General features: G+C 33.6%; 2 protein-coding genes and 1 pseudogene across 3 annotated transcripts in view; 2 read left to right on the top strand and 1 right to left on the bottom strand.

The window, feature by feature from the left end:
- COG5 (component of oligomeric golgi complex 5) overlaps positions 1 to 27822 on the bottom strand; it is a 290965-nt gene that overhangs the window by 197528 nt on the left and 65615 nt on the right. The gene's annotated exons all lie outside the window — the stretch shown is intronic.
- LOC112473561 lies at positions 4890 to 5007 on the top strand (annotated as a pseudogene).
- On the top strand, positions 19762 to 25398 carry GPR22 (G protein-coupled receptor 22). The gene is made up of 3 exons (XM_006925362.1): positions 19762 to 20150; positions 21074 to 22011; positions 23754 to 25398. Exon 3 carries the CDS (start codon positions 23779 to 23781, stop codon positions 25078 to 25080), a length of 1302 nt encoding a protein of 433 aa, XP_006925424.1. The 5' UTR covers positions 19762 to 20150; positions 21074 to 22011; positions 23754 to 23778; the 3' UTR covers positions 25081 to 25398.

Below are 27822 nucleotides of genomic sequence, written 5' to 3'. Positions count from 1 at the left end.
TCATTTCCCTCCAGAATAGTGTACCTCTTATGATTTCACAGCACCTCTACTTGACCCTAAGTACTGCACTTACTCTACCATCACTGTGTATTTATTTGTCTGTCTCTCTCACTAAACTATAAACTCATTAATGATCATCGTTTCACTAGCATCTTACCTACCATCTGACACACAGAATTACTGAATAAATATTTGTTCAATGACTAGCAAGTCATCAGACTTTCCTATGGTGACTATGATATTATTTAAAATAACCTCCTGAATAACAGTCATATTTTCACTACGTAATAGTTGAAAGTACAAGAACTCTTACAAGAGATACTGCGTGCAGTATCATTAATAAACATTCTGAGAACTACAGAGAACTAATCAGGATGGGACTGGGAAACTGGGCAGGACTAAGCTCACATATTAGCTAAATGACACCCTGAACATCAGCAACACCATGTGTTTCATACTCTTGTCTCAGCAAATAAATAAATCACTATAAATCAATGAATCTTCCAAGACAAGTGTAAAACAGTCAAAACCTAAAATGTTAAATCTAATGTTTTCACAGAGAAATTTCTCAGGTAACATAAGTCATCATAACACTTGTACTTTTACAAAGCTAGTGAAAACAATTGTATTTTTAACTTACCTGAAATATCTTTATTAGACCACATGTTCAAAAAAAGAGAATAGCACAGTACGAATTTTGATTCCACTAATATGAGTTCATCTGATTAAACAAATTTAAATATTTAACACAGCTATTATGATACTGACACAGTTTCTTTATTTGAGGCTCAAAACTCTCAAATCTAAGCATAATGTCAAACATACATTTAAAGATATTAAATTATTGTATTCTGAATCCTTCCAGGTCATTCAGAGTACCTCTCTTCAACTCTGAATAATTTTGAGTTATATTTATATATCTAAAATATCCAATTCACAACTAATCTTAGAAACTGACTCAAACAGAGAAAACATTCGTTGATGAAGTCATTGTGTGGCCATCAAAAAGTGGGAGGGACAAGAAAATTCAAGAGTAAAAGACCATTACAAAACTAGTCAAATAAGACAAAAGCAAATAGTTAAAATTCAAGACACAAAGCATTGCCAAGTTGTAGTATATATGATTGCAAAAGATTAATGAAAAAATAACTGCACCTAAAAAAAATTTAGTCTTAACAGAATATAAATAACTACTCCATGATATAGCCACTTAAGAGAACAACTTAACATAAATACAGTCTTTGAAAGCTTAAAATGATTTCAAATTTGAATTTAACTCAGAAAATGACATGACATCTGAAAAGTAAAATCTACAGATGGAAGTCTAGTACTGCGTGTTTTACCTCCGGGAGTTGCAGGCTGCACCATGATTCTATTCTTATATTACAAATCTGTTGTGTGGGGAGCGGGGGAGGAATAACCGTGTTATTGGGGGTGGGGGGGAAGGATAGAACAAATTGTTGTAAGAACATGTAGTTTTTTAATGTGTTTTTCTTTACAAGTAATCTTATTCTTTGAAGTTTCTTTTTTGTATAAATGAACTCATGTATATTTAAAATAGTGAATGTCCTTCGTGTTTCTTAGTATGAGAACGATCCAGAAAAAAGTCTCTGCTACTTGACTCACATTACTGCTTTTTTTAAACCCATAATATCATAAGAAAAATAAGAAAGGGATTATTTTGTATTTTTTCCTTCCCCATCATAACCCAAAACACCAATGCAAATCACTATCAAGGAGAAGAGAGAAGAGAGACTATTGGGACAGCAGCTGTGTTGAAGCTCAGAAAGGACATGCGTTGGCAGATTTGTGAGGTGATGCCTGCAACATAATGTACCTAGAGCTAGTATAATTCCTAAATTTTTTTTAAATTCTGTTTTGCCTTTTAGAGAACTAGATCATTCCCTACCATAGAACATTTTGCTTGAGATGTTCTAATTCATTAGTCTTATTGTGTTGCCACCGGCGGCGGGACAGTGGTGGTGGGGGGGGGGCGGCTATTAATTTATGAAATGAAGAAAAATGTGGCCAAGATCAACTCAGAAATGAAAATGCATCATAAAAACACCTTATACCTATGTACATTACTACAGTTTAAAAGCAATTCTTTTTCCATTTGTAATTTGCTTAAGAACAAGGTGTAAGTGAACTTTGAAGAGAACGAAAGCAGAAATCCACAGAGCAGGTTTAGACTTAAATGAATGGTTATATATACATCTTCACTTGATACAGAATGAAAGGTGGACAAATAACAGAAGATCTAGATAGGCTCTTCTATGGGATACACAGGAAGCAAGAAGTTAACAAAGTTCAAGCCTCTTATTTTTTTTCTTTCTTTTTCCTCTTTAACAATATTTATTTTTAATAATTTATTTTAAATTATAATCAACATACAGTATTATATTAGTTTCATGTGTACGACATATGATTCAACATTAATAGTCTTTACAAAGTGATCACCACAATGAGTCTAGTAACTATCATCACACATAGTTATTACGATGTTTTTGACTCTATTCCCCATGCTGTACATTACATCTCCAAGACTTATAACTGCAAGTTTGTACTTCTTATTTTTTGTACCTCTACTTTTTCAATGATGTAAGAAGTAAGGTCTTCTGATAAAAAATCAGAGAGGGGGGAAGGTTCCTGAAACAAAGCTTTGGTGGTCTATGTCAAGGTTGATTAAACTAAGGTCCACGGGCCAAACATTCAAGGTAAGTATGGTTTTTAAAGAGTTAAAAAATAAAACAAAGAAGAATATGTGACACAGACTGAAAGTAGTCAACAAAGCCTAACGTATTTACTATGTGGCCCTTTGCAGAAAAAGTCCAGCAATCTCTAGTCTATATAATAAAAAGGGGGAAATGCTGAGAAATTAGAAGACAAATCTGCAAAGGCATCAACTTGCATAGCTGTATGATCTTTTCTCCAGCAGTATTATCTTTTTCCCCAAAAGGAGGACAAACTGATTGAAGCAATTATGAAAGTAAATTATCCAGGGCAAAGATTTCAAATGCAAAGAATCTTAATTACATGATACAAAATATTACCAACCTTTTATTAGACCATTACATAGGAAATAAAGTATAGAAAGTAAAACAATCAAAGATTTTAATAACTAAGAAGTAGTAAAAGAAATGTCACAAGGTAAGTGCATAATTAATTGCTAAAAGAAATTAAGTTTTGAAAACGAATTTGGAACTTCTCCTTCCAAGCTAACAAAGTAATTGGTATAGGACTTACTTTACCTTAGCAACTAGGAAACTGGATAAAATTTATGAAACTATTATTTTCAGATACTAGACAACAGGAAGTGCAAGACTGTGATCCCTGAAAAACAAATGAAGTGAGCTCTATGATTATTTAGGCTTTTTGCCTAAATATACTTTCCCTTAAAATGTAAGGGAAAACCCCAGCACAGCATAATGGTCTAGATGAGTTGAAGGAACAAATTTGAATTAAGGAAGGCTGAAGGAGCTGGGAGATAAGGCAAGTCAAAATAACAAACAAACCAAAAAAAAAGTAAAATAAGTTAAACAGAGAAACAGTTCCAGAAATTTCTATTTAGGGGTTTTTGAGTCTTCAAAGGAGTATTAAATTATAAATACGTACAGTGAGACTCAATTAGGCCAGGCAAAGAACTACCAAAAAGCCTGCAAACTGATCAAATCTGAGAGCCCAGAGAGAGAGTACTGTAAGATATTCCAACTTGGAAAGCCAATATGAAAGACACCATTGAACACAGGGCATTCAGTATAGATCTGTTAAGAATTATGCCTTAATGGTAGAGCCAAACTAGTCTTAGTGAAGGTTCCTCTTAAGCTGCCCTAACATATCCTAGAAACAAACCTTAAAAGGATCAAGTTTGTTAATGGTCAAAACAGCAGAGAATGTAAGCACTGTGCTCTCCTCAAGACCACATCAAAATTACAACTACATTATCGAACATTCAGCTCAGAGAACCATCTGAAAACTAGCTGAACAGAACTCCTAAAATTAAGGATATAAAAAAGAAGCCACATGGAAACCAGTAGGAAAAGTAGAGACTCAAAATGTGCTGGACCTACACCCACATGTGACAGTTGAGAATCCAGAATGATAGCTCAGCTGCAGAGATTCCCCCAAGAAGAGCGAGGGGTGCCAGCCCCACACCAAAATCCCCAGCTCAGTGCTCCGATGCTGATGAGTCCCCACAGAAGCTGGCTGTGAAAATCAATGGGGATTCTATCCCTTCCCAGTGAAAAGGAGGACTGCTGGAAACCCAGACGTCTGCTTAAAGGACCCATGCACAGACTCACTCACACTCACTCTAAGCTCCAACAAAGGGACAACAGCTCAAAAGGTGCCAGAGACATTTGGGGAGAAAGTGAACTGTGTGGCTTCAGGGCAAGAGCTGCCACTATCCTGGTGTGGAGCCCTCCCACCAACATAGCAGGGGTGGGCAGGCAGACACCAAGACGAAGAATTGGTGAATTCTTGAGACCCTGCCCCACCCAACACACTGAGGATTCCCTCCATGTGAAATGGAGTGCTACTAGAAACTCAGGTATCCACTTAAAAGGCCTGCGCACAAACTCACTCACTCACAAACACTGAAAGATCGATCGAATAGACAGCAGTTTGAAAGATGCCAGAGACATATATTAAGAAAATGAATTGAGTGGATCCAGGGCAAGAGCCACCATTATTCCTGTGTTGAGTCCTACCGCACAAAGCCTGCAGGGAGAAGCAGGCACCAAATCTACATCTGCATTAACCTAGTGAACATCACTCGCCCAATCCCAGTGACTCCCAGAGACACCGTTCCACTCAACTCATGCACCGCCCTTGACTCTTTCACAGGCTGTGCCACAGCCCATGCTGCAAACTTACTTAAAAATCCTCCAGACTATGGCCATGCCACCCTGAACGTGCCCAAACTCATCTGATCTCAGAAGCTAAGCAGGTCAGGCCTGGTTAGTACTTGGATGGGAGACCACTTAGGAATACCAGGTGCTATAGGCGTTGAAAAAAAAAAAAAAATCCTCCAAATTCTGCAGGCCCCTGGCAGGCAGTGACTCACCTCAGTGTGTACAGCCAGCCTCCGGTTGTAGCATGGTCTCTCTCTCTTGTGTGCCTCTGGGACCAGCACAGGCAATTATCAACAATGAATCACTTTCTACCTTCTACCAGGTGGCCAAGAACCAGGCACAGGCAGTAGCTAACCTCAGCCTTCATTGGAGCACCTCCCAAGAGGCCCCAGAACCAACACGCCTAGTAGCTAGCTTCAGACCACAACAGAGCACCACCAAATTAGTTACACAACCAACACACAGCAAAGGTGGTCTTGGCAGGCATCAGAGCCTGCTAGGGCAAATCCCACTCCATGAGCCAGCCACCACTGCAGTTGTGGCCAGTACTTACAGCCAGAGAGCCTGAGGGTCAACCCCACCCACTGACATGCCAACAGCAATCAACGTTCAACCACAACAGGAAAGGATAAAAAACCCACACAAAGGACACTTCTGGGACACCAGGCTCAGGTGACCAGAAAGGCTGCGACACTGAGCCCCACAAGACACATACTACATAAGGCCATCCTTCCAAAACAGGAAGGTATAGCAGATCCACCAAATACATAGAAACAAACACAGAGAAACAGCCAAAATGAGGAGTCAAAAAAAGCATGTCCCAAAGAAAAAAACAAACAAAAAACTCAAGAAACAGACCTCAACAAAATAGAGGCAAGCAATCTACCAGATACAGATCTTAAAAGATTGATTATAATGATGCTCAAGGAACTAGAGGGAAAAAAGGGAAAAATGGATCAACGCAGTGAGAACCTCAATAAAGAGAAAATATTAAAAAGTATACATAGAAACCATAAAAAGAACCAGTCAGAAATGAAGTATACAATAACTGAAATGAAGACGACACTAGAAGGAATCAACAACAGATTAGATGAAATAGAGGATCTTATCAAAGAATTGGAAGACAAAGTAGTAGAAAAACACAATAAAAACTACAAAAAGAAAAAAGGTTCAAATAAAAAAAATGGGAAGAGTTTAAGGAACCTCTGGGACTACAATAATCATAACAACATTAACATTACAAAGGTACCAGAAGGACAAAAGAGAGAGAAAAGATTGAAAATCTATTTGAAGATATAATGACTGAAAAATTCCCTTACCTGGTGAAAGAAACAGACACATACTTCATAAAAACCAAAGTCTCCTAAAAAAGATTAACCCAAGAGGCCCACACCAAGACACATCATAATTAAAATGCCAAAAGTAAAAGACAGAGAGAGAAACCATAAAAGCAGAAAAGAGAAAGCAGTTAGATACCTACAAGGGAGCTCCAATAAGACTGTCAGTTGACTTCTCAACAGAAATTATATAGGTCAGAAGGGCTTGGCATGAAATATTCAAAATGATGAAAAAAGGACCAACAACCAAGACTATTCTACCCAGCAAGGTTATCATTTAGAACTAAAGGGGAAATAAAGAGCTTCCCAGAGAAGAAAAAGCTAAAGAAAGTCATCACCACCAAATCACTATTACAAAAAGTGATAAGGGACTTCCAGCAAAATAGAAATAAAGGGAACATATCTCAATATAATAAAGGCATTTCTGACAACCTACAGCTAACATCATACTCAACAGTGAAAAGTAACAAGACAAGTATGTCCAATTTCACACTTTCATTCAACATAATACTGGAAGTCAGAGCCAGAACAATCAGACAAGAGAAATAAATAAAAGGTATCCAAATTGGGAAGGAAGAAATAAAACTCATTATTTGCAGATGACATGATACTACATATAGAGAATCCTAAAGATTCCACCAGAAACCTATGAGAACTGATAAATGAATTCAGTAAAGGATACAAAATTAATATTCAGAAATCAGTTGCATTTTTATCCACCAATAACAAACTATCGGAAAGAGAAATATATAAAGCAATCACATGTACAATTGCATGAAAAAATAAAATAGCCTAGAAATAAATTTAACCAAGGAGGTAAAACACCTGTACTCATAAAATTATAAGACATTGAAGAAAGTACAAGTAAATGGAAGCATATACTATGCTCATGGATAGAAAGAATTAGCATCATTTAAATGTCCATACTAACCAAAGCAATCTACAAATTTAATACAATCTCTATCAAAACACCAATGGCATTTTTCACAGAACTAGAACAAATAATCTGAAAATGTATATAAAAATCCAAAGCACTCCAAATAGCCACAGCAATCTTGAAAAACAAGAACAAAGTTGGAGATATCATGCTACTTGATATCAAACTGTACTACAAGGATATCATAATCAAAACAGCATGGTGGTGGCATAAAAACAGACTCACAGCTCAATGAAACAGAACAGAGAGCCCGGAAATAAACCCACACCTATATAGTCAATAAATCTAGGACAAAGGAGGCAAGAATAACATTGGGATGAGGACAGTCTATTTAATAAGTGGTGTTGGGAAAACTGGACAGATATAAGAAGAAAAAAAAGAAAGAAACTAGACCACCTTCTTACACCATTTATAAGAATAAACTCAAAATGATTAAAGACTTAAAAGTAGGACCTGAAACAATAAAACTCCTAGAAGAATGCATAGGCAGCAAACTCTGACGTCACTCTTAGCAATATTTTTTAAATTAAATAATTTATTTACTTTTTTTATTATGGTGACATTGGTTAACAAAATCCAGTAATTTTCAGGTGTATAATTCAACAATAAGGCATATATATATTGCATTGTGTGTTCACCGCCCATAGTTAGATATCTTTCTGTCACCATATATTTGACCTCTTTTACCTCATCTACCTCCCCGCTCCCCACTCCCTCTGGTAACCACTGGCCAGTCTACTGTCCATGTCCATGAGACTCTGTCCTGTTTGTTGCTTTTAGGTTTATATCTCACCAATAAGTGATATCATGTGGTTTTCAACTTTTTCTATATGGCTTATTTCACTTAACATGATTATCTCAAGGTGCATCCATGTCGTCGCAAATGGCAGACTCTTAGTAATATTTTTTGGGGATATGTCTCCTCCGTCAAGTTAAACAAAAGAAAAAATAAATGAGACTGTGTCAAACTAAAAAGATTTTGCACAGCAAGTGAAGACAACAACAAAAGGAAAAGACAACATACAACGTACTGATTAGGAGAAAATATTCACCAATGATACATGCAAATAGAGGTTATTATTCAAAATTTACAAAGAACTCATACAGCTCAACACTAAAAAAAAAAAACAATCCAATTATAAAATGGGCAGAGGACCTGAAGAGTCATTTCTCCAAGGAGGACATACAGATGGCAAAAGACATATGAAAAGATGCTCAACATCACTAATTATCAGAGAAATGGAAAGTAAGACCACAATGAGATATCACCTCTCACCTGTCAGAATGGCCACATCGATAAGTCAACGAACAACAAGCGATGATGAGGATGTGGAAAAAAGGGAACCCTGTGCACTGTTGGTGGGACTGCAAATTGGTGCAGCCACTATGGAAACCAGTAACTACCATATGACCCAGTAATTCCACTTCTTGGTATTAATCTGAATCTAAAACACTAATTCAAAATGATATACACATCCTTATTTTCATTGCAGCATCATTTATAATAGCCATATGGAAGCAAGCTAAGTGCCCATCAACAGACAATTAGATAAAAAAGAAGTAGTATATATATACAATGGAATATTACTTGGCCTTAAAAAACCTGAAATTTTACTGTGTAAGATGGTAAGACAACATGGATGGACCTAAATGGTATTATGCTATGTGAAATAAATTAGACAGAGAAAGACAAATACCATATGATTTCACTTCTATGTAATTTTACTTACATGTGAAATCAAAAAAATAATATAAACAAGCAAATGAAACACATAGATACAGAGAACAATCTGATGATTGCCAGATGGGAGGAAGGTGAGGAGTAAAGGAATTAAGAAGTACAATTTGGTAGTTAGAAAACACTCATATTTAAACTATGAACAATGAAATTTTTAAAAAAAATCTTAAAATGGCCAGAGAGAACAAAGACACCTCACATAAGAAAAAAAGAATGATCACTGACTTTTGTCAGAAATGATGCATGCCAGAAAACAATTTTTAAATAATAAAAGTCAATATAATTCTCTATATTAAGAAAAATAAGTCAAAGATAAAGACACATGGAACACATTTTTGACAAAAGCAAAAAGAATTTGTTGCCAGAAGTTTGCAGTATGAAAACAAGTCAAAATTCTGCAGATTAAAGGAAGAATCTCTGATATACACGAAGACAGAAAGTATCAGAAATTTTAAATATGTACATAAATATCAAATTTATCTTTAAAATTTTTCCCCCTCATTAATCCCTCCCCCCCACTTCCACCCCTGACCTATGGATGTTGCCATTTCCCCTGAAGAACTGGATCTCTGAAGGCGGAGCGTCTCCTCCCACATGCTCGCAGCATGCACCTGGGGACCTGGCACACCTGGGGGCCTGGCCGACCCGAGGCCTGGTGCACCCAGGTTATGGTCTGTGGCTCCACCTGGGCTGTGAACCCAGGACCTTCTGTGTGTAAAGCAGATGTGCTAAATAACCACTATACTATGGAAACACCCCTATCTTTAAAATTTATTTAAAAGAATTGGCTATTTAAAAACAAAAATAATAATGATCTATTCTGATGTTTATAAGTAGAAGAAACTTTTTTTAAAAACAGCACAAAAAATGGAAGAGATACAAAAGTGATATTTTATTATATTAAGGATATAACATATATGATGTGATCTATTACTTGTAATTAAACTGTAATAAGTTGAACATGTATATTATAAAACCTGAAACACATACTAAAATAAGAAAACTAAGAGTTAATAAGTTAATAGACTATTTACTATTTCATTTTATTTATTACTATTGCATTTTATTTTTTTCCTGATCTTTTTTTTATGGTGACATTGATTAACGAAATACAGTAAGTTTCAAGTGTTCAATTCAACAGTAAGTCATTTGTGTGTGTGTGTGTGTGTGTGTGTGTGTGTGTGTGTGTGTGTATCACATACTTCAATAAAAGCTGTAATAAGTTTTTTTAATACTCATATATTTCTTTCTGTCACCACGTATTTAACCTGTTTTACCCTATCTACCTCCCCATTCCCCCGCTATTATCCGGTAACCACTAGTCTACTGTCCCTGTCCAAGTCTCTGTTTGTTTGTCATGTTTGTTTGTTGCTTTAAGATTTATATCCAAGTCTCTGTTTGTTTGTCATGTTTGTTTGTTGCTTTAAGATTTATATCCAAGTCTCTGTTTGTTTGTCATGTTTGTTTGTTGCTTTAAGATTTATATCCAACATATAAGTGCTATCATATGGTTTTCAACTTTTTCTGTCTGGCTTATTTCTTTTAGCATGATTATCTCAAGATCCATCCATTTTGTCTCAAACTGTTATTTGCATTTTATTTATTCATTAATTACTAAAAGTAGTAATTATTATTATTCTATTTTTACTATTCAATTTTGTTTGGAATAGTAAAAAATGAATAGTAAAGATTATTCATACCAAAAGATAGAAAAAGAAGAAAAATGAACAAAGAATAATACAGTCGAAACAAATGCAAAGTCAAAGATTTAACCTATACCATATGGAAAATCATGTTAAATGTAAATGATCTGTAGTCCAATTAAAACACAGAAATCAGAATTAAAACAAAACAAAAACAAACTACTATCTACAGAAAACACAACTTAAAAATAAAGACACAGAAAAGTTAAAAATAAAAGATCAAGAAAATATATATAATGTAATTCCTATCAAAACAAACTACATTGATATAAAACAAAGCAGACATCAGAACACAAAATATTATTAAGGTTAAAGACATATTTCATAACACTCTGAAATGTGCATGCTCCCAAAAAAATTCATGATGCAAAAACTGGAAAAAGTAAAAGAAGAAATAGACAAATCCAGAATTATAATTGTAAACTTCATAATTCCTCTTTCAGTAGAAAGGTAATAAAACAAACAGAAAATCAGTAAAGTGACAGGAATTAAACGAACAATACTATATCGATCAACTTAACCTATTTGACATTTAGAGAACACTATACCCAACAATGAGAAAAAAAACTATTTTTAAGAGTACATGGAAAATTCACCGACACAAACTATATTCTGGGCCATTAAATAAATCTAAACAAGTTGTTAAAAACTGAAATTGTACAAAGTATCTTCTCTGACTGTATGAAATTAAATTTGAAAAAAAAAGAAAAATCACCAAATATTTGGAAATTGAAAATACACTTTTAAATAACCCATATAATAGCAAAAAGTAAAAGGGAAATTAGAGAAAAAACTGACTTGAGTTTGATAAAATAAAACATAATCAAATTCGTGTGATTTAAGTAAAGCCATACTAACCACATGATGGATAAAAAGACATTAAAATCTATTAAAGACACTTTCGCCAAAGTAGTAAAAGGAAGGAAATACTAAAAGTAAGAGCGAAAAAATCAATAAAAAACAATAAGAACATTGTTCATTAAGAACAATGAAACCAAAAGCTGGTTACTTGAAAAGATTAGTAAAAGTGACAGAACTCTAGGCAAACTGACCAAGAAAAACAGATACTAATTTCTAATGTAAGTATTAAAAGGGAAGATACCAGTACTGATCCTACATATATTAAAATATAATGATTTGTTAAAAACCAACAGATGTCAATATATTTGGCAAATTAAGTGGTATAAACAAATTATTTGAAAGATGTTTATCAGCAAAACAGATGCAGAAAAACAGAAAATATGTCTTCTCTATTGAATTCTATCAAACATTTAAGAAAGGACTAGTACTGATGTTACACAAACTGTTTCAAAACTAGAGGAAGAGAAAACATTTTTCAATTCCTTTTATGAATCCAACGTTGTTCTGATTCCAAAACAGACATACATTACCAAAAAAGAAAATGACAGACCCGTATTTCTTCTGAACATGCAGGCTAGGCTAAAGACTTTACCAAAATAACTGCAAATAAAATCATACAGTATTTAAAAGGGTAATCAATCATGACCAAATAGGGTCATGAAATTAATTTATTATCATGGTAAATAGCTTCTGGGAGAGCTGAAGTTATAGGGTAACCGAACAACCCCAACTCAAAAAAAAAAAAGAGGTGCCTTAAAGGACAAATGGGACATAAGCACTTGAGTACCAGGAAGACAATACTGGACACCAATAAGAATAATTCAGCTATAATTGTTAAAGAATTGCTTAAGGCTGAGTGGTGTACTAGTGATAAAACAGAGAATCCACTGAGGCCACAAACACAAATGAAAGGCATATCCATTCACAGGTTCTTCACAGACCTCACCAGGTATGCCCAAAAAGACTAGGTGCAGAGTAAGAGGCCAGAGAAAGCATCCCTCCTGGTGCAGGTTTGGAGGAGAACAGCGGCCACTGAGAGAAAGGCATGAAGTTCAGCCTGGATCCTTTCTACTCTCTCTAATAAAAGGGAAGAAAAGCCTAAAACCACCGAGGGAAGTGCAACAAACCCTATCACCCTCAGGACACTGTTGAAAACCCAGTGTTGCACAGTCTATGACATGTTTTCATATCCAATACAATAATGAATCCAGGTAGAAATGGCAGTGATCTGAGAAGTACAAGCTTAAGTGACCCAACTATAACTGATAGCTACAATTTGTTTCCACAGTTTGCAGGCCCAAAGAGAGATGTTTTCAATCTACAGGTCTTCCAAGTGGCACACCTGAAGGCTAGGCGACTGGTAACAGCCTAAGTATCAGTAAAATATACCAAAGTTAATGAAGGGGAGCTACGAGAATGGAGTAGTCTGGTGACATCTACTCTGATTTCTGTTGCTGACCCTGAGGTTGAATAGCTACAGCAGCACAATAAATACCATCAATTTTGACCTTGGCTGAACTATCAAGTACTTAACAGAAATTTCTGTGAATTAAGGGCCCCATTTAGCCAGTGCCTTTGCTTCAGGTGGTGGAGTGAAAAAAGGTTTTCCCCAGAAGGGGTCACTCCCACCCCTTCATGCAAAACCACAATGACACTAAGGCCAGGCCAGATGACCTGAACCATTTGATTTGATCGGCCAAGTCCACTGGGCTCTTGTTAGTAGTCACATACAGGTTAACCTACTCCAAAATGGTGACAGCGGGCTAGAGTCACAAGGCTTCTATGGGTTAGGTGTTTCGTTTTAACAACACTTTAGCAGTAGGCCTTTTCAAAAGGTGCACTTGGTGGCTGGGTCAGGCAGGTGGCCTCAGTACTTTAGCAGCCATGAAGTCAAAACTACTACTGTGATTTTTTCTTTCCTCTTGGGATGATACATTGTTCCCACTAGATCATCTGAGAAGATCCACAGCAGCCCATGAATTGGAGAATCTGTGGAGTTATAAGCATTCACAGTATACGCATGTAAACGTCAACACCAAAATATGCATTTGGCAGAGGAAGCCAGAACCACAGTACACTGAATAATAGGTCCAGAGACTTCACCCACACTTCAGCTTTTCTTGAAATGATTTTTCCTCTGCAGAACACACACCGAGAAAGGACTATAGCCATAGTTGCCAGAAGATGACATTACTTTCTGACCAGGAGCATGGAGAGTACAGGGCAGTAGTGGGGAAGGCCAACCTGCAGAGGAGGGCTGAGGCATCGGAGGCTTTTCTGCTTGGTCCTCACCCCAGGGCTGGTGCTGCTTCTACCCTCATTAGCTCCAAGCTCCTGCAAGCATTTGCGCGTAGGGGCCCTTAATTTGCCCTTGTGCAAGCTGCTACAGCTCCGCCCTGCATTCTGCAATGCCTTCAGCCTCCCATGCCACTTACTGTGCTTTCTCTCTGCAGGGCCTGGTTGGATGGTACTTGGGCACCTCTATGCAACAGAGCTATAGAAGTTTGAATCCATCCCCCTCCTTGAGGTTCCCTACCATACTTGGCTTTTATCTTAAGCAGTTGAGGTTAAAGTAGAGGGGGAGCAAGGAATCAGAGGGCACAGAGAGAAAGGTTAGCTCTGCATCAATAAGCCAGACTTTGCCATTTACATTCCATTTCAAGTGGTTGCCTACCTGGATTCAACAAATGAACTTATAGTGTACTCAGTCTCACCAAAGCTCTGTATATCCTCATTGCTGACACCTTTTATTTTAGCTCTAGGGAGCCCTTGATTCAACAGCAACGGCCATACTTACTGCCTTTTGCCTAGGGCCCAGAGGCTTGCTACCTCATTGATATAATAACATTCTTTCTTCCTCTATTTTAGAGAGGGAGCAATGACCAAAAGCATTATTCAGGCAGCTTCGTTTAATTCTACTTCTCACTGCTTACCTTCTAAAAATTCATTAACAGGTTAAATAGGAATGGAATCTACTAGCCTGCCACTTAAACAAGATCATTTGCTATTGGATTTCATTATCCTTAAACTGGCCCACAAGGTCTCCTGTAGAAAGTCATGTTTCTGTCAACACCACGGCCTTGTTGCCAAAACTGTCAAAAACCATGAAGGGTCTAGGATTTTACCTTACTTGCAAGCTACAAAGCTATGCTTTTCTGTTCATGGGTGCTTGAAGAAGCCATGAGATGCCTGGGTCCGAGGCAAAGGACTTTATTACCCATGACACAGTAAGCAGTATGAGGATCATCTCAGTGACCCCTGGCAGAGGGACCTAGATGGATACTCTGTATATAGTGGGTTTGCATCACAGCTGAACAACGCTAAGCTTAGAAAAATTTCTCATTTTTATAATAAGCAGAAGCAAGTCTACTCTTTGCCTGGGGAGTCATTACTGTATCCCTCAAGGTTGCCAACTTCAAACACAACCCTGAGAAATGGACCAGGTAAAGAAAAGTAAGGTCTTTGCATTTTTAGCATATTCAGCAATACCAAGCATGCCCTGGGACATTCAGGGATGCTCAGGGCCCATGGCAGTTTGCTTCTCCCAACACACTCCAATCAAATCTAATACTAGAGGTCTTAGGCAATACAAAAAGGCCAGCAAAGATATAAAAGTCACATATAGTTCAAGAAGAAGTAAACTGTCTCTGTTTGCAGAAGATATTATCTAGATAGAAATGACCATGAAATAATGCAATATAGATATATATGTATGCCTTACTGTTAAATTGTATGCCTGAAACTTACTAGATTTTGTTAACCACCATAATAAAAAATAAATTAAAAAGGTATAGTAAAAACAAAAAAATAAATAAATAAATTTAGACATTGTAGAAAATTTTTTAAAAGAAAAAAAGAAAAGACTATGGTATTCACAAAAAAGTTCCCAAGACTAATATATGAGTTTAGTAAAGTTGTAGAACATTATGTCAATATTTTAAAAAAAGGTATCTCTATATACTAAACTATTGGAATTTTGTTTTTAAAAAATAGGTACTACCTCAAATAGCACTAAACAAATAAAATGATTAGGTACAGATGTAACAAAATTATCTGCAGGACCTATAAGCTAAATGTTATAAAACACTGAAAAAGTAAATCAAAGGCAGCCTAAAAATAATGGAAATATTTTATCCATAAATTGAAAGACTCACTATTGTTAAGATGTCACTTTTCTTCATATTGATCCATAAAGCTTCTGTAATACTAACCAAAATCACAGAACTTTTAGTAGATACTACCAGGACTTTTTGTAGACAGTATACCCCTACATGGCGACTAGAGGTAGCAGAAGAGTTAACCGAAAATATACTGTTGTATTTTGCTAGCAAAAAGTCACCAGTGAACATAGCCTTAAACTGTTATTAGTAAATGCTTAAAATGCATCCATTTTCCAAAATGGATGCCCAAAGTAGTACTGTGGAGATTACTAAGTGATAGTGAAACTCTGTCATTCTCTGGCTCTACATAAAGGACAGCAGCCTTCTTACAAAAGCATTGTGTTTATCTAATTTCAATAACAGTCCACTACATAGACAGCCATTCAGTTAAATCTCCTACCAGAGCACAAGACTCATAACAGCACAGAAGAGGGTACTTGCCATAGCTTTGTTAAATATATAATCTAGTTCATCAATTGACTTGGTTTCAGGACACAGAAATGCATTTGGTTCTGCAATAAGAGAATTATGTGAAGAAAATGAAGCAACCGAAAAGAGAAACCAATGTGGAGGGGAAAAAGCACAAACATGACTGTTTGTGTAATTCTTTGATGGGAACAGAAGAGAAAAACATCAACCAAATCCATAATATTTAAGGATGCAAAGAGGAAGATAATGCAGTCAGAACAATAAGCCAGAAAACCAGGGGCAGAGGTTCTAATAATTTGGACAAGAAGCCAAAGCAAACATGCCAACAGTAGGACAACAGACGAAGATTAAAAAGTAGTAATAGTCACAGGATGCAAAATCTAACTTTGGATGAGAAAATAGAAAGAAATGCCATATATTTATTTTTATAATATATGTGATGCTGGCAAATGACTTATAAATACATAATATGAAAAATAAAATTGAAAATTTTTAAATGTCCAACTTAGGTGAGGTAGAAAAGGATGAGGGCAAATGCTCTATAAAGTTGTTCTGTTAAAAGTATACAATTCTTTACCAAGTTATAATCAGTTTTCAAGAATTCTCTTATGAATCATCAATGTTGTTGACTCTCTACTACCTTGGCAATTCCCCACTTGATGGATGTTTTAGCAGATGGTCCATTTCTATTTTTCTGGTAAAACATTTGTTGTAAAAGAAATTTAGAGTTGAGAAGCCAAATAAAATTTCTGAATTGGCTTTAAAGAGAAATAATCCTTTCTTCCTTTATCTCCAGTATCAGAGAGTTGAGAATTAGCTTTATTAAATACTCATTGAAAAAGCACCCTTAAAGCAATACAATTTAAAAAGCAATTTTCAACAATTAAAAACAGCTTTTGTATACATACTTTGTAAATAGTTTCTAAGCACTTTCAGTTGTGGTTAATTACAATATTTTGTAAAGTTGAGTTTTTTCATATACAAACTCAGAATCATCAAAAATGTAGCATCAGAACTAGACACAAGCTGGATAAGAATGATCTGATATGAACAGTGCAATATAAATGTAAACAATAAACTACTTTCTCATATTCACAGCTGTCCAAACTTAAGAGGGCAAATATATAAAATTAAACATTAAAGGCTCCCATGTAAGGAATTTTAGGAATTAAAATGCAATCAAACTATTCAAAACTAAAAAGAAAAACATAACTTGTTAAAAGGACTTTAATAGAGATATTTGAGGTTAGATTCATATCTGTTGCTTAGTTATCATTACAAAAGTGAAAGTGCTTTACCAGATTATTAATTAGCTAATTAATAATTAACCTATAAAGTTATCTTATAACAAAATTTGGTTTTAAATCACCAATTATAGCATTTTTCAAAATTAGTATCCTATATGAATATAAAATACATTAAATGCACAAGTATAAAAATCTATTACTATGGAAATAAGAATCTCTGTAAATTCTAAAATATTGATATTTTTTTCATAAAAATATCATCTGATTTTCAATCCAGTGGTTTCAATATTTTCATCTTTGTCAGAAACAAAGCAAGTTAGGATTATTCTGCTAAGAAATTAGAGAATGTTGTAATCACCAAACCAATTAGTGGTGTTTAAAAAGAAAACTATATTAAGCATTGTATGCAATAAAAAAATGTTGTTTGTAATATACTGTATATCCTTAATCATAAGTCACTTGCACAAGGGATAAAGAGCAATCTCCAGACCTGAGCTTTTTAGCTGCCATTATTTCTTGCAGAGACCCCAATAGATGTTCTTTCAAATAGTCTGAATTTAACTTGGAAATATTGCTCACAGAGAGTTAAACAAACCACAGAAATATACTTCAACAGAAAGAATCAAAGCTATATTGTGACCCAGAAAATGCATGACTTTCTAAAAACCATGTAACTAATTTGTGTCTGAACCCAGATCATGCAGTTCTAAGTCCCAAATAACTTCAGAATTTTCCAAAGAAAGAGGGCCAACTATAGGTAGAGGGGAATTTGTAGATTTCAAACACTGGCTCTACTACTAACTTACCTAGACTTTTGCAAGTCATTAAATTTCTCCGGGCCTTGGTTTCCTCTACTTCATGGGGCTATTTTAATGATAAATATAAGCAAATATTTAACTCTGGCAGAAAAGCACTGTATGTATTTCACTATGTTAATAATTTCTCATCCCACAAGTTTCAACTGATGCTAGTATCTTTTCTCTGGTTTTAGTTTTAAACTTCAAATTACAGTGTGTGCACATGTACACATTCTTTCAACACGGCTGGCATTCTAACAAGATCCTTTTCTCCAGCTTTCAAAATGCATGAAAAGTAGCCAACGTTTTAATTTCTGGCATTACCAAAGACTTGCCCCCCAAAGCCGTGCAGAAAATTTTAAAAATTCACAACAGAATTTTCTATCACATTATTCTCAACTTCTACAGAAATGCAATTCGAAATTCATATACTATTCAGCAAGACCCCTGTGAAGCTTAAATACTATCAGCAGATTATAAAAATGTATACAGCTTTACAAAATTATAATTTCAATTAAAAATTTAAATTTTAGCATACATTTTCGTAAATGGGGATCACTAATATTCCTAAAATAATGGAAATAGGTGATGATCGGTATTCTAATTCAGCCATTTGTTACATGTCTTCTATTTTGTCAGAAGATACAGAATACAGCCACTTTATATACTAAGTCTAAAAAAATACTCCTCAATATTGAGAACAGAAAATTTTTATAAGTAACCAAAGAGAAATTTAATTTTAAAATAATGTTTTAAGGTAATTACGTATAAAGCCATTGTTTTTATTATTTTGACAGCATCTCAAAATAATTTAGCTTTATAATTTATGAAGACATATAGCTAACTTACTTTTTCCTTTACCAATACAGTTACCCAATAACAGCATACTTAGGACACAGCAATCCACTGAAAATGCCCAGGTTAAAACCAGAAATAGCCAGTTGTAATGAAATATTAGGGCAAATGATCAGTATATATCTACTGAATAAAAGGGTTACCAAAGGTGAAGAATGAATAGCAATCTCAAAAGTAATACACATGATTAAATCTTTACATACTGAGAATATACTAATAGCAATGGAATTTAAAAAAAATATATTTCAGGGTATAATCACCTCAGATTAATCTGGTTAATATTTTGAATGAATAAATGAAATTAATGAATACCTGAATGAATGAATACTGCCGTCATGATATTTAACACCTTGAGATATTCACAAGAATTTGGAATACACAAAGATGAATTGAATACAAACCAGTTGAAATTTAATGTGGTTCACAGTAAAGATACAGTGGCTTTCTGTTTACAGAACAAAGAATCTCAACCAAAAACATATACACAACTAAAATATTCTCAAGTGCTATTATCCAGGCTTTAAAAAGAATATGTACTCTTACTATACGAATTCTTTCTTGACCCCTTCCAGTTCCCTGCATTTTTTAATGTTTGGCATAAATGAACAACAAACCAGAATAGAACACACATTTTTAAAAGACTAATTTACTCATATTCTATTTAAGAGCAACATACAACCACTTATAAATATAGTCCTTTAGAAAACATCCTTATATAAAAACAGTGGGAGGGGGGAACCCAGCTATACATATGAAGCACAGTTCAAGCCCAATACAACTGACCAATCAAAATTAGTGAATGCACTGCATCTCTCTGCAGTGGAGAGAAGCGACAAGGTAGGCTGTCATTCTGCAAAAGCTGCCCAGAACAGGCTTTCCTCTGAAAATCAGTGCCGCTCCTTTTTAGAAAGACTGAACCTAAATGTTGTCTCTGGAGACAAGAAGCCTTCAGTATGTTAAATTACTTTCATTATGTATTTTCAGATGCTTATTGATTCCACAGTAGGAAGAGTGAGAGACTGCAGCAGCCTCTAAGCAGCACTACATGTTCCATACATTAGCAGTACTGCTGAAACAATGGCACAGTACAGACACATATTTTCATTAAGGTCTTTTCGAAGAGATGTTTATGACCCTCTTCCCCAAGTCCTCTACTAACAAGTGAACAAAATGAATCAATCACAACTGGAAACGCTTCAACTACATCAAGAATTTATCAAATCTTTAGTGGAGGTAAGATGTGCTCCTTATTATAGTATGCAGATGCTTTTGAACCGGCATAGTGGGGTAAAATTACTTTGAAAAATTTTAGCCTGAATTTTATTTGTTTAAGTCTACTATATTGCTAAACAAGTATTTTTTTAGATCTATTTCCTTTAAGACATGATATATTTTAAATGTATTTTAGGATGCTATGTAAAATACAAAGACTATTCTTTATTTACTATGAAGACATTAGCTTTTAAGCCACTTCAGATGTACTAAGTATTCTTAATGTCATCAGTACAGTTTTGCTCAAGTGTTCAAAAATGCTTATATTTCTTCCAAGAACCAGGTTTACTATTTACCTATTTGTTACTCAATTTTTGGTTAAGTTTATCATTGGGCATGGTCATTGAAAATTATTTAATTTGCAGTTAGTTGGCACTACCTTTTATATTTTAATTACATGAACAATTCATCAATGCTAATTTATAATAGCTCATGAAATGTTTTAATCAGTTAAAATTCAAACTATGTGGCAGTAATATAGCAAGCTATAATATTTTACAGCAGGAAATATGGTTAAATCTATTATAAAGACATGAGGGGATAACAGTATATTTAGTATATGCTAATTGCACATAATCTCCGAAAATACAGGGTAGCTTCTAAAATGAGAGCAGAAATCAGTTAAAAAAAAAAATGCAGACTTTCATGGTTATATTTGTAATGTTAACTGTTATTAAATAACATATTTGCAATTCCTGTTAGGAAAAGAGGATATTTTATTTAAAGAAACCCTTAAATTTATGCATAAGTGTGGCTCTAAGAATACAGTTTGCTTACTTTGATAACAAATAGTGTGTATGGTGTTAAAATAAACAAAAATAACTTTAATTAATTGGAAATTATTAGGAACTCTATTTCTTATTCATTTTTTTCTTTTTCACAAGGGTTTACAGCAGCTAATTCAGTACTTACAACTGACAATATGAAGAATGCATCTGACCGAGCATCTCCCTAGCTGTCTGAACTATAAACTGCAGAATATTCTTGTAACACATGATTTTAAGACATTAAGGAGTTAAAACCAGAGAATATAGGTCTACATTCTGCTGGGATATAACATATCAACAGAAATCATCCTAAGGAGATGTTATATAAAACAGCCACAAAAAGAAAAACAATATAATTGTACAAGCCTGAAGACAAAATGGTGAGCATTTTTAAAGAGGGAGTTTATACCATAACATACCAGAATTGTGGAGCTACTGATTCTTAAAGAAACAATGAAACATGGATTGCCAAAATAAGAATGCCATCCATTACCAGCAAGCTAAATGAAGCTTTAGCAAGTATTTTCTTCACTAAATATTCAGATATTCGTATCAATTGATATTACTAAAGGATTTTTCCATTGGAGTTTTATAACCAATTATGTATCCTCTTCTAATGAAAACAAATCAAATTAAATAGCAGATGGTTTTCATCAAAAGAACATGGACTGGATTTATAATATAAAGCACGTTATGTGATCAAGAAATCATTTCGAAATAATCAGGACTGCCAAAGAAACAGTTTGTAACAAAAGGATGTCTAAATACATTTTAGGAGCTAGAAACCTTATGTTTCCTTTTTTATTTTCACATGTTCTGGAAAATAAAAAGACTCTATAATATATTCCCACAAAGGGAAACATAATTCCTATCATTTGAGGAAGTTTCTCTTGGTTGTGACTTTTTAAGGCAAAACAAACACCAATATTTTGTACTGGTCTTTAGAAATCCATCAGCCAACTAAATCTCACAATTCATACAGTTGAAGTATTGGAGAAAAATGAAAGAATTCCTACAAGACATGAAATAAAACACAGCTACTTCATTGTTGTCAGGTAAAAATTCATGTCAAAATCTATCACTGATATCAAGTATCAATTTGTGAAAAACTGCTATAGTGAGTCAAAAGGCCCATAAGGCAACAGCAAACAGGTAGGTCAGAAGATGCATGCACCTCACCACACTGTTTAACATTTACAAAAGGAAAGGATCTTACTCTAGAGATGCATTTTTCTTAATTATCACCTAACTTGACATTTCTGCTTTATTTATAAATCTAAGTGATGTGACAAAGACCTGATGTTTGTCAGTTCAGAAAATTTGGCACACTTAGCAATTTTTCCATTTTTATAGGATTTCAATATTAGCTAAGATCTTCATTTACTTGAATATGTGCCTCTAGTAACACTTTATACCAAACTCAAAGGAAATTAATATTGCTATCATTTGTGATTCTGAAATATTACCCCTAAAATAATATGCATAATTAAAATGGTATTCTAAAACTTAAAAAAGGTTATATCAAGTAAAAGGTTAATATGAGTTCTGAAAATAATTAGCATTTATAATTTGTGCTTGACTATGATTTTATAGTCAGAAAGCTGTACTTGAAATGTGAAATATAGTTGGTTGTATGATTTTATATTTTAACTGCTTATACTGATTACTGACATTTTAGCCCAGAAAATTAGACATTATTTATAAATTACTCTAAACCTCTATATGTTAAAATACATATTTGCATGAATTAGCAAGTTTTTTTGGTTTTGTTTTGTTTGAGTTTTCTCAAAATTATACACATTAGGTGATTTTTATGAACAGTTTCAGAGAGAATGTGTAACTTTAAAAGATTCCTCAGAAAATGGGCTTCAGATACTCCTTTTCCCTAAAATTTCTTTTTCTTTTTTACTTTAAAAGTTCTGCTTAAATAAAATCAACTAATATAATTTTCTAAATCACTCTGGAATGGCTACTTCTTAATATAATATTAAATTTCAATTTTCTCCTTCCACAAGATATGAGAGGGTGTGGTTACAAAATACAAGAGTGATTACTGTTCTTTTAGCAAGCTTTGTGGCATTTTACTTTAACTTAATATCCTTTTCTTCCAATTTCATAAGTTTGCCCATTATAAAGTTCAGTGAGCATTTTAACTTCAAAATATGAAATATTTATCCTTTGACTACTTCTGTAGGAAAAAAACTCCAAATATCCCTAATCACACTGTTGACTTGTAAATATGAATTTAAATGAAGAACATGAACAAAATTGTTTAAAGCAAACTAATGTTCTGCACTATTTATCCTTTTAAATGAACACTTGTCCTGTTCATTTGAAATCTCACAGGAATAATTACACCTACACTAATTAAGCTAGAACATATTAAAACAACGTTTATTTCCCACCTATTCATAACATTTTAAAATGAAATCTTAAAACACTGGGCTAAAATTAGTTTTGCATACTGGCTAGTTTTATTATACAAAAATATACTGTATCTCAAATAATAAGTTTGAAAACCCAAATGAAGAAAATCTTTTTTAGTATATGAAATATTTTTTAACTATATAGGAGTAATCTCCATACAGTTATTTCTTCAAAGGGAGAACCCGATTTCCTTTTACATCAAAATAATGCAGCTTTGATGTTTCCTAACTCTACATTTCCCATTAATAGTTTACAAACTTAAAAATTAAACTAAGTACACAAAATTTTTTTTTTTTTACAAAGAACACGGTTTTTTATACGTCATTTAAATTGCCAAATATCAAATAGTTTATTCTATTTCACTTTCTAGGGAAAAAACCAACTGCTCCAAAAGAATGTGTTTTTCTTCCATTCTGGAAATCAACATGCAGTCTGAATCTAACATTACAGTTCGAGATGACATTGATGACATCAACACCAATATGTACCAACCACTATCATATCCATTAAGCTTTCAAGTGTCTCTCACCGGATTTCTTATGTTAGAAATTGTGTTGGGACTTGGCAGCAACCTCACAGTACTGGTACTTTACTGCATGAAATCCAACTTAATCAACTCTGTCAGTAACATTATTACAATGAATCTTCATGTGCTTGATGTAATAATTTGTGTAGGATGTATTCCTCTAACTATAGTTATCCTTCTGCTTTCACTGGAAAGTAACACTGCTCTCATCTGCTGTTTCCATGAGGCCTGTGTATCTTTTGCAAGTGTCTCAACAGCAATCAACGTTTTTGCTATCACTTTGGACAGATATGACATCTCTGTAAAACCTGCAAACCGAATACTGACAATGGGCAGAGCTGTAATGCTAATGATATCCATTTGGATTTTTTCATTTTTCTCTTTCCTGATTCCCTTCATTGAGGTAAATTTTTTCAGTCTTCAAAGTGGAAATAAATGGGAAAACAAGACACTATTGTGCGTCAGTACAAATGAGTACTACACTGAACTGGGAATGTATTACCACCTGCTAGTACAGATTCCAATATTCTTTTTCACTGTCATAGTAATGTTAATCACATACACCAAAATACTCCAGGCTCTTAATATTCGAATAGGCACCAGATTTTCAACAGGACAGAAGAAGAAAGCGAGAAAGAAAAAGACAATTTCTCTAACCACCCAACATGAGACTACAGACATGTCACAAAGCAGTGGTGGGAGAAATGTAGTCTTTGGTGTAAGAACTTCAGTCTCTGTAATAATTGCCCTCCGGAGAGCTGTGAAACGACACCGCGAACGACGAGAAAGGCAAAAAAGAGTTTTCAGAATGTCTTTATTAATTATTTCTACATTTCTTCTCTGTTGGACACCAATTTCTGTTTTAAATACCACCATTTTATGTTTAGGCCCAAGTGACCTTTTAGTAAAATTAAGGTTGTGTTTTCTAGTCATGGCTTATGGAACAACTATATTCCACCCTTTGTTATATGCATTCACTAGACAAAAATTTCAAAAGGTTTTGAAAAGTAAAATGAAAAAGCGAGTTGTTTCCATAGTGGAAGCTGATCCCATGCCTAACAACGCTGTAATTCACAACTCTTGGATAGACCCTAAAAGAAACAAAAAAATTACCTTTGAAGATAGTGAAATAAGAGAAAAATGTTTAGTACCTCAGGTTGTCACAGACTAGAAAAAAGTCTAAGTTTCACCAAACCCACATTCAGGAGTTTTAAGTTTAAATTGTAAAAAGTGAACTTACTGCCAAATATAAGAAAAAACATTTTAAGTATTGGTTATGTTGTAAGTTTTCAATGTAAATGTCAAGATTAGATTAGGTCATATATATTCAATTTCTTCATTACTTAACTGTATTTGCTGCATGGCAGTTTGTTAAAGTAATATGTGTATATTTTGTCAATATTATGTCCATCAGAAGATATTCATGTAAGTCATATTTTCTAAAGAATAAATACATAGCCTTAAAACAGTGTATAATTTAAAAATGTAACTTACACAGGTATCCTTGGGTTTTTATATATATATATATATGTATATGTATATATAAAGTGTATTATTTCTAAGCCACAAACTCTAGGTATATTTATATAATAATTGGAAGAGCATTTTAACATAAGAACTGAAATAACAAGCTCCAAACGATCAAAACAATCCAAGATATTCTGTACCACTATACTATGTTTTCTGGTACAGTCAACTTGATATTATATTTGATGCATCAAAAGTAATGAACCATGTACAAAACTTTACTTTTTTTAAAATGTAGAAATTGTAGGATCTATCAGGATTTTAAAATTCAAGAACCAAAAACAAACTACCTATATATATGCACACCAAGATAGGGAAACTTTGAAATTCAAATTTATTATGTAAAAGAGACTGATTTTTCTAAGATGAAAGGCACTATGCCTATTAATATACAAATGAACTGACGATAAGGAGAAGGAAGAAAACTAAAGCACCAGCCTTTCTTCCTGTCTCACTTTGCTTCAGTCTAAACCAAATGCTCTAGATTAATACAGTATGCTGGATTAACAGTGCATTAAAATAAAGTGACTTCCTAAATTCAAGTTGGTCTTTTTGTATAATAGAAACTAACTATGAAAATCTTAGTTCAATGAAGAAAAAAACTACAACATTGTATAAAAGCTTAACGAGCCAATTATTTCTAATTTTAGATAACATAGAAACTTCAGAGTAATACAATTTACACAATGTTTCTACCCTATCACAGCTCCCAAATGTTTCAAAATACAGTAGTTCTATTTCTACTCTGAAAATCATTAAAGTGGCAATAAATCTTATCAATTTGTTTTTTACTCTATGTCACAATTTAACTTTAAGCATTTTGTCTCCAATCCTCAATTCATGGTGGAAAACTACGAAACTACTAATCTTAACTATAGGCATCAAGTTTGGGAATTCTTATCAAACAAATATTTTCTAACTGTTATAATCTAACAATATATTAGTGAGTGCTAAGTACCACTATATCTGAAAAACAGCAATAAGTTACTTAAAATAGGCAAATACTTGCTACCTTATAATTGGTTAACTGGACAATTTTTCATTCTGTTTTTTAACACTGTATTCGCTAAATAAGTAGCAACTCATTTTTAAATAAAATTTTATGTCAAACAATTCAGTAATATATCACCTTTATGTAAATAAATAAAATTCATCCAACAGAGTTTACTAAAAACCCTAATTCTTGGAGAAATGAGCACCAGGCAATTCCTTGAGGTTACAAAGCAAATTCAATAGGGGTTTACTTTTGATAATAATGTTAACATAATGTCAAATCTTGGCAAAGCTGAAATTTCCTTCTGCCTTATTTTCTACTCTTTTATGGAATTAAAGAAATGCTTTAATTTTACGAAATGTAGCATAAGCAAGTACAACATATTTTTTGAAACCCTGAAGAGAAATAAAGACTTCATTGACAAAGATATTAAGAAAATTTTCATTCAAAAAATATATTTGGCATAGAAGATGTTAATATATTAAAATTTTTAAAAAACTAATTTTATACTAGGACTTCTGAGCATGAATTAAAATTTTAATATTTAATTTTATAACTGTAATAAAAATTTTTAGTTTTCATATTGAGAAACCATTTGTGTTTTAAGTATTTTTAATCTTCAAGTCTACATGCATGCCAAAGAACTCAGTTAAAAAGCATTTTTCTAATATATTTGCCTAAACTACTTTCATGCCCTCCTGTTCTCTGTAATAAGAAATCTAACAAAATAAGAAATAAATGGCAAATATTATAATGTTGCCCTCTAAACTGCTATTATTTCTACATTTGACATTGGCACAGACAATTAACAAGCATTTTTGCCCACCTGTAATGATCTTTCAGGTATACAAAAGTGTATCCACTGATTTACAATAAAGAAAAATCATACTTATCAGACAACTTCTAATAGCTTTTTAATGTTAAAGAGTAATATGTAAAACAAAATAATATTTGTAAGTTTAGCTTTCAAAAAAGTCACATATGTTTGCAATTACTGACCTCAGCTTGAAATGAGAGATAAAACATTTTTACTAGTTTTTCCTATGGAAAGGTGAAACATTTTTTTCATGATGACCTTCACCATCCGTGTAAATTTTTCACTTTACTTCAAATAATTTTACCAAAAAAAAACATTAGTGGTAATTTTTCAAGTTAGGATGAAATTTTAAAATGAAAAAAGCAATAGAGGTAACGATAAACTCAGTATCGGATCCTTCTTAAAATCATATTTTTCTACCCATATGCTACAAATCACAGACATAGATATAAATGTTAACAGGATTAGCTCTTCATAATTATAGAAATGAGTATTACTTTAAAAACAAACCAAATACGAGCTCAACAAGATATAAAACTTATTTTCTCTTTTGTTTAGTTTGCTAATTTAAGGAG

Source organism: Pteropus alecto, unplaced genomic scaffold (genome assembly GCF_000325575.1).
Source record: "Pteropus alecto unplaced genomic scaffold, ASM32557v1 scaffold109, whole genome shotgun sequence".
Classification (NCBI taxonomy): Eukaryota; Metazoa; Chordata; class Mammalia; order Chiroptera; family Pteropodidae; genus Pteropus; species Pteropus alecto.
The sequence above is the reverse complement of the archived record's forward strand: the minus strand, read 5'-3'. Positions and strand labels throughout refer to the sequence as shown.

What these genes read in the sequence shown, in the direction of transcription:
- GPR22 (XM_006925362.1), top strand. Translation starts at nt 23,779, where the DNA reads ATGTGTTTTTCTTCCATTCTGGAAATCAACATGCAGTCTGAATCTAAC.